The 15,985-nt window shown below is 32.9% G+C and overlaps 1 protein-coding gene across 1 annotated transcript in view; it reads left to right on the top strand.

The window, feature by feature from the left end:
- DPP6 (dipeptidyl peptidase like 6) overlaps positions 1–15,985 on the top strand; it is a 993,205-nt gene that overhangs the window by 550,340 nt on the left and 426,880 nt on the right. Inside the window, exon 4 of the mRNA XM_044677974.1 lies at positions 14,427–14,521. Within this exon, the coding sequence (XP_044533909.1) occupies positions 14,427–14,521 (95 nt within the window). The remainder of the gene's footprint in view (positions 1–14,426; positions 14,522–15,985) is intronic.

Genomic DNA, 15,985 nt, shown 5'->3' with positions numbered 1-15,985 from the left:
ATAATCAGCAACCACTTTTTTTATAACTCTCTTATTTAGTCAAAATCTCAATTTAACCATTACAAAGGCCTAGGGTTTGACATATTTTAGGAGCTTAATGTATTTTATTTATAAATGTTTACTAAATACTATGATCTGATTTGGTGAATAAATGCACTCTTTATATTCTAAATAGATAATAACAACAACAAATCTTTATTAAGCACCTACAACATACAAAATACTATGCTACTTACTCTCATAATATAAAGAATTCTAAGTCATAACCCTGATCTTCCAGAGCCTTTATGGTTTAAGTAGAGAAATAACAGACAGTCAGAAAGACCAAGACATGGACAAACAAACCCAACTAATTAACATCCGATCCATTATATGCTGTTAATAATAGTTTGTGTATATGTACTTCTTTATGATTTACAAAGTACTGCAAATGACTTTACACATTTGTGAAGTAGATTTTTATAGTAGAGGAAGTTCAGCTTAGATGTGCTAATTGACTTGCTTAAGTCCGTATAACTATTTTAAAAAAATTTTATTTAGAATATTTTTCCATGGTTACATGATACATAATAACCTCCCCCCACCCACTTTCTTCTCCCACCTCACAAAGCCAAAAAGCAGTTCCACTGGGTTATACATGTATCATTGTTCAAAACCTATTTCCATGTTATTCATATTTGTAGTAGAGTGATACTTTAATATCAAAACCTTAATGACAAAGGAGAAAGTAGGGGCATGAAGCATGTAAACAGGTTAAAAATGAATATTAATAAATGTTTTAAAAAAACCCTTAATGACATCCCTGTTGCACTATGTGGTCAATCATATATTTTTCTAATGCATTTCTAGTTTCAGAGTTCTTTCCCTGGATGTAGATAGTGTTCTTTCTCTTAAGTCCTTCTGGATTGTCCTGGATCATCTCATTGCTGCTAGTAGAGAAGTCCATTATATTTTATTTTACCACAGTGTGTCTGTCTCTGTGTACAATGTTCTCCTGGTTCTGCTCCTTTTGCTCTGCATTACTTCCTGGAGGTTGTTCCAGTTCACATGGAATTAAGTCTGTATAATTATTAAGTTATGGAGCTATTATTTAATTTTCTTTTTCATTCAATTCTGGTGTATTTCTATTGACCATATTGGCTTCTACCACTTAGTGGTAGTGATAATTTGCCCTAGGAATTTAAAAGAAAGAATTACATAACTCAAGTGGAATAGTCCCTGTGCAAAAATAATTTATTTTTTTAATAATATCATTTATTTATTTTCTATTTAAACCCTTAACTTCGTTGCATTGGCTCCTAGGTGGAAGAGTGGTAAGGGTGGGCAATGGGGGTCAAGTGACTTGCCCAGGGTCACCCAGCTGGGAAGTGTCTGAGACCACATTTGAACCCAGGACCTCCTGTCTCTAGGCCTGACTCTCAATCCACTGAGCCACTCAGCTGCCCCAAAAATAATTTATTTTAAATCTTCTGACTAGATTCTTATCTCCCCTATGATGATTCCTTATGGTTGGTCTTAGGTCATACCGCTTGGTGTAGGAGAACAAAGTGTAAAATATTCCTGGCATTGTGTTAAACCTTTAATGGTAAATTCTGAGATTTCATTGCCTTATGATGCTTCAATGATCTCTATTTTCCCTGTTTCTGACAAGCACTGAAACATTTCACAGGAACCACTGGTTTTTACAGATGTGTGAATAGAAACTCATGCCATCTCTTCTTTATGTCCTACCTGTTAACTAAGGTTATATCTGCTTGTTTACATCATTCCTCACTCCCCCAAATGCCCTCTGGCTTCCCTTTTGAAATTCTAGGCTTTCTTTAAGATCCAGATCAAATCTTACTTCTTCCAAGAAGCTCTTCCTGACCTTGCCAGGGGAAAGGGATTTCTCCTTCCTCTAACCTTTCTGAAGCACTCTTACAGATGTTGTTCATCCTTTGTACTCATGAAGAAGAACAACCACATTACAAATTGATATCTTGACTTGTGCATGAATTGAATTTAAGTGAGGCTAAGTTATACAAAGTCCTCAATCTCATTTTCTCTTCCATATTCATTAAGTCCTATGGGAAGACAAAAGTTAGGATGACTGGCAATGGCCTGAGATGCAGTGGATGACCTTGGAATCTTTGACTTTTGAATAAGCTCTAAGTGCTCCAGTGCCTACTTCAGCCACTTTTGTGGCCATTGAAACAAATTATTCTCATCTGCCTATAGGAATAGGCAAAAAACTTCACATAATTGGGGTAAATATCTGCACTAACTCTGAAAAGTTTGAGACCAATTGGTTGCCTTCAAACCTAGTTTAGCCCACTTGCCAAGATGGTTTCATAAGAATGTGATTGAGATGTATGCTATAGCTTCTTGGAGCTATAGGTAATGGATGAGTAGTGGACACAATGGATAGATGAGCAGCCCAGAAAAGGGTTTAGGAAGCCCCTCACACCAGATGTGCTACTAGTCCTTCCTTGCACACCCTATGTATCCCATATACTCTGATAGTATTTATACTTACATTTGCTATTTATATACTTGACTAAGATTAGAGCTATTATTGTTATTTATTTCATTCCTAACTAGATTGTTAATTCCTTGTCCCCTGAGATATTGCCAGGTGAATCTTTTTCTTTTCTTTCCCATACCTAGCATGTTAATTTGTACACAGTACCTCCTTGATAGATATCTGTTCATTTCTTTGGTTAAGTTACCAGTAATCCCTAACTTCAAGGAGTTCACATTCAATCACTTTTTATGAGTTTTTACACAATTCCTGGAGCATAGTAAGCACTTAATAAATGATCGTTGATTAATTGGATCAATTAATTTGAATTTTGTTTTTTTCCTCATCATTTTCTTCCCTTAAGGTCTCACCTTTTTTTTGAGACCTATTCTCACTTTATTTTATTTTTTAAATTAATTTATTTATTTAGAATATTTTTCAGTGGTTACATGGTTCATGATATTTCCCACCTCTCTTCTCTCCCCCTCCCAGAGCTGACAGTTAATTCCACTGGGTTATGCTTATATCATTTTTCAAAACCTATTTCCATATTATTCATAGTTGCACTAGAGTGATTTTTTTAAAGCCAGAACCCCAATCATATCTCCATCAAACCATGTGATAGGTAAATCATATGTTTTTCTTCTGCATTTCCACTCCCACAGTTCTTTCTCTGTATGTGGCCTATCCTTAACTTTATATAAAATGTATGTCTTGAAAGAAAAAATTATTTTTGTCCTCCAGATCAATTCCTTTAACTTCTCTTATACTTTCATTTTCAGCTCTGTTACTTTGCTTCCTCTTTATGAATAAGAAGGTGTGTGTCTACAGCTCTTATTTGGGTGAAATGCTGGGTTTTTATTACATGCTGACTTCTTTTATTTAAAAAATTTTTTTTCAAGATGTTCTAAAAATCATAAGCCTATTTACCTTTCCTAGATATTAATACTGTGGAAGCCTTTCAGAATTAAATAGTTGTACACACCATTTTTGGTCAACATTTCTAGAATTTTTTATACTTAACAACCCAGATCTATGAGATCGAATATTGTCATGTACTGGATGTTCTATGACCATTCATTAGGGTTAGTCAAGTATTTCATAGACTTGATGAAACTATCACCATAATTTTCAATGTCATCACCAGCTGTCATTATTATAACTTTTAAACTTAAATAATTCACCAGACCTTGAAATTTTATAGTTGTGTCTCCTACCTCTTGGAAGATACTTTGACTTTTTTTTTCTATCTGATATCTGCAGTGTAAGAAAATTAAATTTTCCCTGTCCAGTGATGGACCTATAGAACTCTTTATGAATCACAAGAATACACATTTCAGCACTATTATTGGACTCTAAGAGTCATTAATCTGAAAAATTAAGTCTGTTTTGGACACAACTGTATTTCCTGATATCATCTACTCAGTTTTCCAGATCATCTCACTTTCTTCTAGTGGCTTCCATTTGGGGGTCAATTCTTCTCAAGTTATCAACTTAATGCTCAGGGTTTGAGAGATATAGGACATCCCTATCCATTTGTAGAGCAAAAAGTGGTCATCATAGCTCCAACACGGGATATGATCATGGAAACATTCTTTGCATAACCTAAAGTTCCTGACTCCTAGTCTGGCACTACAAGTCTCAGAATTTAGATGTATTAGAACAATATAATAAAATGACAAGCAACCCCATTTTGCAACCCAAACCCTCAAAATTCTCCATAGTCATGGACTTCCATGAAAGCCAGGTGGCAAATAAATAAAATTGAGAGACAAAATGTATTTTTATATTTCATTTAGGTTCATAGCTGGAGAATTTTACTTTGTTTTATATTTTTAGTGGCCTGGCACATGGACTAGTTTTCCTTTTTTAAAAATAAACACAATTTGTTGTATGCCACAGGAAATACTTCTTATCTAAAAACACACAAATAAACATCACTTCTGTTTAAAGACAAAATAATGAAAAAGCATATAAGAAAATATAAGAGAAGGAGTATTATTTTAAATTAGATATTGGTTGAAATTAAAGAGGTATGAACCTTGGGGAAGTGTCAAATATACTCCCTTTGTTACATATATGCACTATGCATTTCAGAAATGAAAATCTCCTCCTACTCTGATAAAATTTCTTTGCTGTAATTTTATCATCAAAATAGAAATATTATACTTGAATAAGCTACAGGCATGCACAGGTTATATTTAACAATGAGAGGTTAGCACAGTCTTATAGCAAAGTGTGTAAGATGTCACAACATCAATTTATATGCCTATATAGTCACAACTTCTGAAGGTTTAATTTGGACATTAATTTTGAACAAAGCTAAGCAATCCATAAGTATATCTACTGTAATTTCAATGAGAATATGGTACTTAGTTTTTTGAATATCATTTTATTCTCTTCCTGAAATATACTATCACTAAAGGAACTGAGGAACATTGATCCTCTCTAAAATTGGTTCATGCATCAGTTTTTGAGAGAAATACAAAAATACTCAAAAAGAAAATAATTTAACTACTGTAATTTTTTCTTCAAAAAGAGTGTGGAAAGTACATATATATTTGAGGATGAGGGGCAGTGAAGACCATTCTTAAGGCAGCTAAGGTAATAAAGTGGATAAAGCACTGGGGCTAGAGTCAGGAAGACCTGAGTTCAAATTCAGCCTCAGACACATTATGAGTTGTGTGTCTCTGGACAAATCATTTAACCTCAATCTGTCTCAGTTTGTTCAACTGTAAAATGGGAATGATAATAGCATATACTTTATGAGGTTGTTGTAAAGATCAAATGAAATAATTTTTGTAAGGAGCTCTTAGCACAATGCCCAGCATGTAGTATAAATAAATATAAATATTACTATATAAATGCTTATTCCCTTCCCCCCTCCTCTTCTAGAGTAAGGCAGGTCTCCTTAATGTAAGGTATAATAGCCATTTTTGTCTGCTAGGATTTCTCTCTAGATTATGACTGTATTGCTTTTCCTTTCCCTCATAAACATAGTTTCCATAGGACTATTCTTTCTTCACTGTTCTTACATCTGCCCACATTTTAGTATTCTTATGAGTCTCATTTATTATATACTCACCCATCTTCTGCCCCTACCCAAGTATAGGTATCCCACAAACCTCTGCCTTGAATCTTTTCTTCTCTTTCTACGTTATTTCTTTTGGTGATTTCAATATATTGGGGATGGAATATGTATATGGATATATGTGTGCATATATGCATGCAAGTGTACATTTGTATATACATGTTTGTGTATGTATTACATTATATATTTAAAAATCTCATCAGCATCTGAAATGAACCATGTTCAAAGTAGAACTGATTATCTTCACTTTGGAGCCTGATTTGACTTTTCTCCCTCATTTAATCCATGCAGCCAAATAGTTGATAGGTGTTTTTGTATTCTCTTCCCCTAATAACTTTGAAAAGGGCAATTTCGGTTGAATGAACAGCCATTAGAATGGTTTAAAAAAAGTTGAAATCCTAAAAAAATGTCATTGGAAACAGGAAAAAATTGAAATAAAGGTAAATTTGGGGAGAGAGACAATGTAATCGAAACAATACATATTTGTTCATATTTTCCTACTCTTTCTTAACCACTTAAAAGTGAAAATTGTGACTGGTGGAGTTGTAGTGTGGTAATTACTCACTGGCCACTATTTGGGAGTACAGAACTATAATTAAGAGACACCCCTTACAACCATAAAGTGATGGGTAAATGAAAGTGGAATGGGGAAGAGTGGAATTTCATCTGGGCAGCTGCTAGGAATTCCTGAATTGGATTAGATTTTAATTGTCCTCATGAGTCCATGCTTAATGTAGCCGTGGAAAGCCTGTGGCGAGATTGGCAGATGAAGAGGATGGTAAAGTTTTGATGGATAGAAACCACAGATTGTCTACAGGATGGGGATGATGAGATATAAGTCATCTTTCCACTCTATGATTAGTTAATCCTAGGCCCCTTCAAGTCAAGCCACAGGTTCTTTGGCTTCATTCCACCCTCCTTCCCTACTTCTTACCCCACTTTGGTACCAATATTCTGGATACTGTTGTTTGTTGATGACAAATAACATATTAATTGATTCAAGTCCTGGAAAACTTCAGAGTTTTACAAAATGAGATTGATAATCACTAAAATGACTTTGGCCTAATTGTCCAGATAGGGGGAAAAACCAAATGAATTTGAAAATTTTGTGCTATTCAAATTGTTACATATAATTTTAAGGATCTTCCTTTATGTTGATCAACTAGTTCATGGATCTTGGTTAAGTACTGCAAATGTATAAGTAACAGAAGCCAGAGCTGAATAGGAAAAACAAAGTGAAGTATATATTACAACTGAGTATTTATACAGTGCTTTTAATAACTCAGGCAGAAAAATCTTTCCATGTTAACTGAACCAAAAAACACCTAAGAAATATTTTTAAAGTTTTTTTAAAGTATGCTCCGATCTGAATTCAGACCCTATCAGTTCTTTCTCTAGATATGTATATCATTTTTCATCCCAAGTCTTTTGGGATTGTCCAAGATTATTGTTTTGCTGAACATAGCTATTATTCCCAGTTGATCGTTGTACATTTTAGTGTTGCTATATACAATGTTCTGCTCATTTAACTTTGCATGAATTTGTATGACTTTCGAAGTCTTCTGAAAGCATCTTGCTCTTCATTTCTTATATCACAATAATATTCCATCAAAATCATATATCATAACTTATCCAGTTATTCCCTAATTGATGGGCATCACCTCAATTTCTAATTCATTGCTACCACAAAAAGGGTATATTTATTTGTATAGGTCCTTTTCCTTTTTAAAACCTCTTTGGAATATAGAACTAATAGTAGTATTGTTAGGTCAAAGGGTATGCACAGTTTCAAAGCCCTTTGGACATAGTTCTAAATTGCTCTCCCAAATGGATACATTATTAGTGTCCCAATTTTCCTTCATCACCTCTAGTTGCCATTTTCCCTTTATGCACTATCAGCAAATCTGATAGAGTGAGGTGGTACCTCAGAGTTGTTTTAATTCACATTTGCCTAACCAAAATTGATTTAGAGCATTTTTCTTATGAATACAGATAACTTAGATTTCTTCTTCTAGAAACTGCCCTTTCATATCCTTTAACCATTTATCAGTTGGGGAGTTACTTGTACTCTTATAAATTTGACTCCATTCTCTCTATATTTGAGGAATGTGTCTTTATCAAAGAAATTTACTTTAAAATTTTTTCTCCTAGTTTTCCGCTCTCCTTTTACTTGACTTCAGTGAGTTTATTTGTGTAAAACTATTTTGTATTAATGTAATCAAAATTATGAATTTTATTTCCTCCAACATTCTTGTTTTGTCTGAAATTCTTCTTTTATCCATAGTTCTGAAAGGCAATATTCCATCCTTTGCTAATTTCCTTATGGTACTGTCCTTTATATTCAAATCATGGGTCCATCTTGAGTTTAATGTTGGCATATAGTGTGAGATGTTGCTTTAGACCTAGTTCGTGCTAAACTGATTTCCAGTTTTCCCAGGAGTTTTATTTAAATAATGAGTTCTTGTCTCAAAAGATTTAATCTTGCTTTTATCAAACATTAGATTACTATGGTAATTTACTACTATATGTAGTGCACATAATCTATTCCACTGATCCACCATTCTGTTTCTTGGCCACTACCAGATTATTTTGATAATAACTGTGTAATACAATTTGAAATCTAGGACAGCTAGGCCACCCACCTCCAGTTTTTTTTATCATTGATTCTCTTGGATATTCTTGACCTTTTGGACTTCAAAATAAATTTTGTTATTATTTTTTCTAGCTCAATAAAATAATTTTTGGTGTTTTGATTGTAGGCACTGAATAAGTAAATTAATTTAGGGGAAACTGTCATTTTATTATATTGGCTCTGCCTACCCATGAGCAATTAATATTTTTCTAATTGTTTCAATCTGTCTTTATTCTTATGAAAAATGTTCACATAGTTCCTGCTATTGTTTTTTAATCTAGGCAGATAAAATTCTCAAGTGTTTTATATTGGCTATCATTTTTTAATGGAATTTCTTTTTCTATCTCTTGTTGTTGAACATTGTTGGTAATACAAAGAAATTCTGATGATATATGTTAATTTTTTATTTTTCAACTTTAGTAAGTTGTTAATTAATTCTACTAGGTTTTTTAGCTGATTCTTTAGGATTCCCCAAGTATTGCATTATATTTTTATGATAGTTTTGTTATCTCATTGCCTATTCTAATTCCTTTAATTTCTGTTTATTCTCTACCATGGAAAGCATTTCTAATGTAGTGTTAAATAATAATGGTGATAATGTGAAATCTTGCTTCACCCCTGATCTTATTCAGAATGCTTTTATCTTGTCCCCATTACAGACCATGCTTGCTGGTGGTTATAGACACTACCTATTTTTTTTTTAAAAGAAAAAAGCTTCATTTATTCGTATGCTTTCCATTGCTTTTATTTTTTTATTTTATTTTTTAGAAAAATTTTCCATGGTTACATGATTCATGTTTTTATTTCCCTTTCATGTCCCCCTTCAACTCCCCCCCCCCCATAGCCAACTTGCATTTCCACTTGTTTTAACATGTGTCATAGATCAAGACTTATTTCCATATTATTGTTAGATGCATTGTTTGGTCATTTTGAGTCTACATCCCCAATAATCTTTCCATTGTGTTGTATTTTTTCAAAAGCTTTTTTCTGCATCTGTTGAAGTAATCATAGGATTTTTGTTGTTTTCATTTTTTATTACATCAGCAATACTGAGAGTTTCCCTAATATTGAAGAAGCCCTATATTCCTGTGTAAATTCCACTGGTCCATAGATAACATATTGCTATAATGTCCTTGCCTGTATTTTATTTAAAAGTTTTGGCACCAATATTCATTAGGGAAATGAGAATCTTTTTCTTTCTCTGTTTTTTCTTTTCCAAATTTAAGTACCAGCACCATAGTTGTCTCATAAAAGGAATTTGGTAAAAACTACTTTTTTGCCTACTTTTCTAAATAGTTTATATGATGTTGGAATTAATTGTTCTTTAAATATTTTGGTAGAATTTGGTTTTATTTCAGTTTTATTAATCTTGCTTTTTATTTTTAGGATTTCCAACGTGGTGTTTAATTAGGGATTTCTTATTTGTTCCTTTTCTGTTATTGGTTTGTTGTTTTTTTTTTTTTAGTTGCATGTCCAGTTCCTTGATCTTCTCTTCATCTATTTTATTGATGTAAGGATTTGGAAATATAAAATAACTTTAGTACTTTGCTGCATCCCATAAATTTTGATAAGCTGTCTCTTTGTGGCCATTATCTTTAATGAAATTATTGATTATTTTTATGAATTTTCTTTTACCTATTCATTCTTAGGACTATATTGCTTAGTTTCCAATTAACATCAATTAAAATTAATTGGAAATTAAATAATTTAGCCAATAACTGGGCATTCAACTTCTTTTTGTCTATTTTTGTTAGATTTATCTATTTCAGAGAGGGGAAAGTTGAAATTTGCATTAGTATACTTTTACTATTTCTTCCTGTAACTCATTTAAATATTCATTTACGAATTTTTATGCTATTCCATTTTGTGCATATATGTTTAGTACTGATATTTATTTTCTATGTTGGCTTTTAGCGAAACATAGTTTCCCTGTTTATCTTTTAAAGTTAAATCTATTTTTGCTTTTACTTTGTCTGAAACCATGATTGTAAAACCTGCTTTTATTTTACATCAATTAAAGCACAATAGATTCTTCTCTAGTCCATTACTTTTACTCTATGTATGTCTTTCTGTTTAATTGTGTTTCTTGCAAACAATACATTGTCAGACTCTGGTTTTTAAACTTTTCTGTTATCCACTTTATTTTATAAGTGAATTCATTCCATTCACATTTATCATTATGATTACTAACTGTGTATTTTCCTTCATCTATTTTCCCCATATTCATCTTTCTCTCTTTCTGTCCCTTCTCAAGTCTGTCTTGCTTCTGACTTCTGCCTCCCTCAATCCATCTTCCCTTCTGTCACTTCTCTTTCTCATTCCTCTCTCTTCATACTTACCTGTAGAACAGAACATATTTGTGTCCCTAAATAAGTGTGTATGTTATTCCCTCTTTAACCCAGTTCTGATGATAGTAAAATACAATGCTTCTCCCCTCCACTGTAAAAGCTCTTCCTGTTGTACTTCTTTTATATAAGATCATCTACCCCATCTTATCTCTGTTTCCCTTCTCACTCCTTATTTTTACTTTTTAAAAAAATCATCCCATTAAAGTTAATTAACAGTTGTGTCCTCTATGTATATTCCTTCTAATAACCCTAATAATGATGAAGTTCTAAAGAGTTACATGTAGCCTCTTCCCATATAGTAATATAAACAGTTTACCTTTATTGAATTCCTTATGAATTCTCCTTTAGGGTTGTCTTGCTTCCCTTAAGTCTTATACTATATTTTATTTCTTTTCTTTTTTCTTATACTATATTTTATTTTATTTTATTTTATTTTTAAACCCTTACCTTCCTTCTTGGAGCCAATACTGTGTATTGGCTCCAAGGCAGAAGAGTGGTAAGGGTAGGCAATGGGGGTCAAGTGACTTGCCCAGGGTCACACAGCTAGGAAGTGTCTGAGGCCAGATTTTAACTTAGGACCTCCCGTCTCTAGGCCTGGCTCTCAATCCACTGAGCTATCTAGCTGCCCCCTTATACTATATTTTAAAATCAGATTTTCTATTCAGTTTTTGTATTTTAATCAGGAATGTTGAAAGTCCTCTATTTCACTGACTATCAGTTTTTTCTCAGAAAGGATAACACGTGTTTTTCCTGGGTAGGAGATTCTTGGTTTAATCCTAGTTTCTTTACCCTTTGCAATATCATATTCTAAACCAGTCTCATCTTTACTGTATGAGCTCCTAAATCTTATCTTAACCTGATGGTAGTTCCAGGACATTTAAATTATTTCTTTTTAACTGTTTGCAGTATTTTCTCTTTGTCCTGAGAGTCCTGAAATTTGGTAATAATATTCCTGTGAGTTTTCTTTTGGGAATCCCTTCCAGATGTTCAGCAGATTCTTTAAATATCTATTTTACCTCTTAGTTCCAGAACATCTGGGCTGTTTTTAAAGAATTTCTTGAAATATGATGACTAGGCTTTTTTTTATCCTGGCTTTCAAGTAGTTTAGTATTCCTCATATTATCTTTCCGGATAAGGTCAGTTATTTTTTCCAATGAGAAATTCCACATTTTCTCCTATTTTTCATTCTTTTGATTTTGTTTTATTTTTTCGTGATGTCTCATGTAGTCAATAGTTTCTACTCACCCAATTCTAGGAATGTATGTATCTAAGATTGGAGAAGGAACATATGAAAAAACCTGGCATGAAATGTGCTACAGACACATGGTGGAGAATGAAGTTTGCTATATTCACCTACTAAGCAACTCATGGCATTTCTTGCCTTAATGAATGTATGATCCAACAAGACTAACGTAGGAGGAAGGGTTCATCCCACTCTTCCTGCAGTAGCTATTCATGAGTCTTGTCTCCAACATAAGAACACCACTGCCTTCACTAATAATTATCCCCAATCCCTATTCTAACAACTACCCACTTGAGGCATGCAAGTTTCCAACTTCCCTTCTCCATTAGCTTTGAGCCTCTCAGGATGGTTATAATCTAACTATGACCTGGACACCTGTTGCATTAAGAGCTATATAAGCCCACAGACTAGCCACATCCCATTCTTTACATGACATTTTGGCTATTGTAGCTTCCCCTGCAAGATTGGCTTTGTGTTTTAGGAAAGTAGTTGCTGAGTAAGTATGTTCTCCTTTACATTTACAATGGAACCAGGTCAGTTACAAAGGATGAATAGATATGATAGGTTGCAATCTGAATTGAAGATCTTTTTATTTTTCCCAAACAAACCCATTTCTCTTTCAGACTTCCTATCATGACACCACTATCTTCCCAATTACTCTGGTTCAAAACATTTGAGTCACCTTCAATTTTTGCCACTCAAATATACATATCCATTCAGTTTGTAAATCTTGTCATTTCTATCTAAATATCTCTTGTATCTTTCCCCTTCTCTGTTCTCACACAGCCACTAGGGTAGTTCATGCTTTCATCACATGTCTCCTGGACCCTGTCAGTAGTACCCTAATGGGTTTACCTTTCTTCATGTCTCACATCAGTCTAATCATTCCTCCATATCTCTACTTAGTCAACCATTCCGTAATTGATGGGCATGTCTTCATTTTCCTTTTCTTTACCACCAAAAAAATACCATTATAAGTATTTTTGTACAAATAGATCATTTCCCCTTTTCTTTTATCTTTTTGGAATGCAGACCTTGTGGTGGTATTGTTGGGTCAAATAACCCTTTGGGAATAGTTCCAAATTGTTCTCCATAATGGTCTGATCAATTCCCAACTGAAAACAGAGCATTAGTGTCCCTATTTTTCCACATCTCTACCAGTATCTATATTTTTCCCTTTTCTGTCATGTTGGCCACTCTCATGATGTTTGTGAGGTTGGTTTAAATTGCATTTCTCTAATCAATAGTGATTTAGAACATTTTTTACTTATAGATTCACCTTTCTCCTGGAATCTCACAATAGCTCCCTAATTGGTTGTTCTTCCTCAAGTATCTCTCAACTCTAATCATTCCTCTATACCACAATTTGTTCAGCCATTCTCCAAATGATGGACATCTCTATTTCCAATTCTTTGCCACCACAAAAAGAGTTGCTATAAACATTTTTGTATGTGTATGTTTGGACCAAACACCCCTGCTAGTACATTAGTGTAGATGTTTTTCTACATCACCTCTATCATTTATCATTTTCCTTTTCTGTCATGTAATCAGTTTCCTCAGTATTTGAGAAATGAGGCCTCTGTAATGTTTTTCCCCAATTTGCTACTCTACATGTAATTCCTCTACTCAAACTCCAGTGGCTCTGTGAGAACTATTTGTTTAAATAATTATTTCTTTATTTTCTAATCCTTTAAAATGACCTTTTTCTATCATTATTATATATATACATGCAAACATACATGTATAACTGTTAGTAGATTAGCATATATATGTAATTTTAAATAATTATACTGTCAGGGTAAATACAGTGTCAGACTCAAAATCAGGAAGACCTGAGCTCTAATTCTGTCTCAGGACTCTTATTAGTTGTGTGATATTAGGTAGGTCACTGAACCTCTCTTAGCCTCTGTTTTATCACCCATATATTGGGGATGATAATAATAGCACCTAGCTTACCTAGTTTTGTACAAATCAAACAACACAGCATAAGACATTTTGTGAACCTTAAAGTTCTATATAAATACCAGCTTTATTAATTCTTAAATAAGAAAACATACTTAACTGAAGATGAATACTAAAAATAGCCAGTCAGGGATATGCATTCAAAAAAAAATTTAGATTCCTCTTCTAGAGAGCTACTTTGAGCATCTCTTTATTGTTTAGTCCAATGATATATATGCGTCAGTGTGCATTTTAATACAGTAGCAAAAGTGTAACATGTGTTCTTTTGTGTTACTGTGTATTCAGTAGAGGATAGCTCTGGATTTGAAGTGCGATAAATTTGATAACTTTGCCATCTCTTCTGCCCTATGTTGAAAGGTAGTAAATCTAGTGTTGACTGGGCATGCACCATTCATGGAATTGTGTTTGTGTGTATATGTTTTCAGGGAACAAAGTTTAAAGGGGTAATGGAGGAACTGGTTTAGGGTCAAATTAAATTGGTTTATATCAAAAGAAACTTCAGTGCTCGTTGTTTAAAGGGTCTTTGGTGAAATGAAGGTTTGGGTATTTTTTCAGAAATATTTGGTTCATCCTACAAAAGCATTTGAAATTCTGATCCAAAGTTGAGTGAGCTGCTTGATGTCTCATGTTCCTCCTTTATTCTTTTACAGATAAAGAATTCATCTACAGAGAACAGAAAGGAACTGTGATGTTGAAGAATGTTGAGACAAATAATTCTACTGTATTAATAGAAAGCAAAAAAATTGTAAGTACCTTCTTTAATGACCAGGATAATTTCAGTTTTTTCTCCTTCAGGTCAATAAAGCAGAAAATGACTTTAGATTTCAACTTTCTCTATAGCCAGGCAGGAGCAATAAACTTGTAATACCACAGGCTAAGTCAGTGAGGATAATATGAAACTGAACCTCCTCTAATTTAATAAGCTGGAATCTCTCTTTCATTGTATGGAAAATTCTCTGAAGGCATTGGAAACAAGTGTTGCATAACATATATAATTGAAAGATAAAGTCTTATGGCTTCTACCCATTTACAGAACAATTGCAGTAATGCATATATAATACTCGTAAAGTCTAGCTCAGTCTCCTTCAGAAAATTCATCCTTTCATATACAGTACATGAAATATTAATTGAGTACAAGCCTAGTTGTTCTAGTGATGGTAACCAAACAAATCTTAATTCATTAAAAGTATCACATCTTGGAAATCTGGAAAAGTTCCATTTTTCTCCAACAAATTTGAAATAATTTATTAAATATTTTAATTAAAATAATTTATTGAATATTTAATACATAAAATAATTTATTAAATAACTTTGATGGAACATTTAAATAAATAATTTAATGAAATAATTTATTAAATGTTTAATAAATATTTTAATAATGTGTTAAATAATTGGAGCTTCATAAGCCATTATAAAGGAAGTTCCAGCTTATGTGTGTGTATTCATTGGAATAAGATTTATTTTATTTTATTTTTAAAAGAGATGGTTTACAAATTATCTGGGGAAAGAAATACAAAATAGACTAAAATTGAAAATGATCTTTTTTTAAAAAAATCAAATTGTCAAAGTGATATCAGAACCAAAAGTTCTGAAATGGTACTGATACTATTTTGACAGGTAGCTAGGTGATGCAGTGAATAGCTGTGCAAGGCCTGGAATCAGGAAGACCTATTTTCCTGAATTCAAATATGGTCTCATTTACCTCTTGTGAGACCCTAGAGAGTCACTTAACCCTATTTGCCTCAGTTTTTCCAACTGTAAAATGAGCTGGAGAAAGAAATGGCAAACTACCCCAGTATGTTTACCAAAAAATACTCAAATGCGGTCAAATGCCACTAAAGAACAACAGTATTTTGAAACTGACACAGATCAGAAATGTAGAATTTTGGAATTCTGAAATTGGAAAGGACAAAAGAATTAATATAGGTTAATCTCATTTTATAGATGAATAAATGAAAGTGCTGGAAGACGAGGCAATAAATGTATGTCTTATCTGTTAGTGTTACCTCATAACAACCAGAACTAGAATCTAGGTCTCCTGATTCCTAGTCCCATACTTTTTTCCAGTACAACACACATCCCTGTAAGTATAAAGGGAAACTTTATTTCCATGCTATTTAATTTACTAAATTCTTGTAGGTATCAAGATTTTAATCTTCATAAATTAAAAAAAATGCTGTTAGCTTTAAATTTAATTTTTTGACAAATT

Source organism: Gracilinanus agilis, chromosome 5 (genome assembly GCF_016433145.1).
Source record: "Gracilinanus agilis isolate LMUSP501 chromosome 5, AgileGrace, whole genome shotgun sequence".
NCBI classification, from domain to species: domain Eukaryota; kingdom Metazoa; phylum Chordata; class Mammalia; order Didelphimorphia; family Didelphidae; genus Gracilinanus; species Gracilinanus agilis.
Note: the sequence above shows the minus strand (reverse complement) of the source record. Positions and strands in the feature narration are given on the sequence as shown.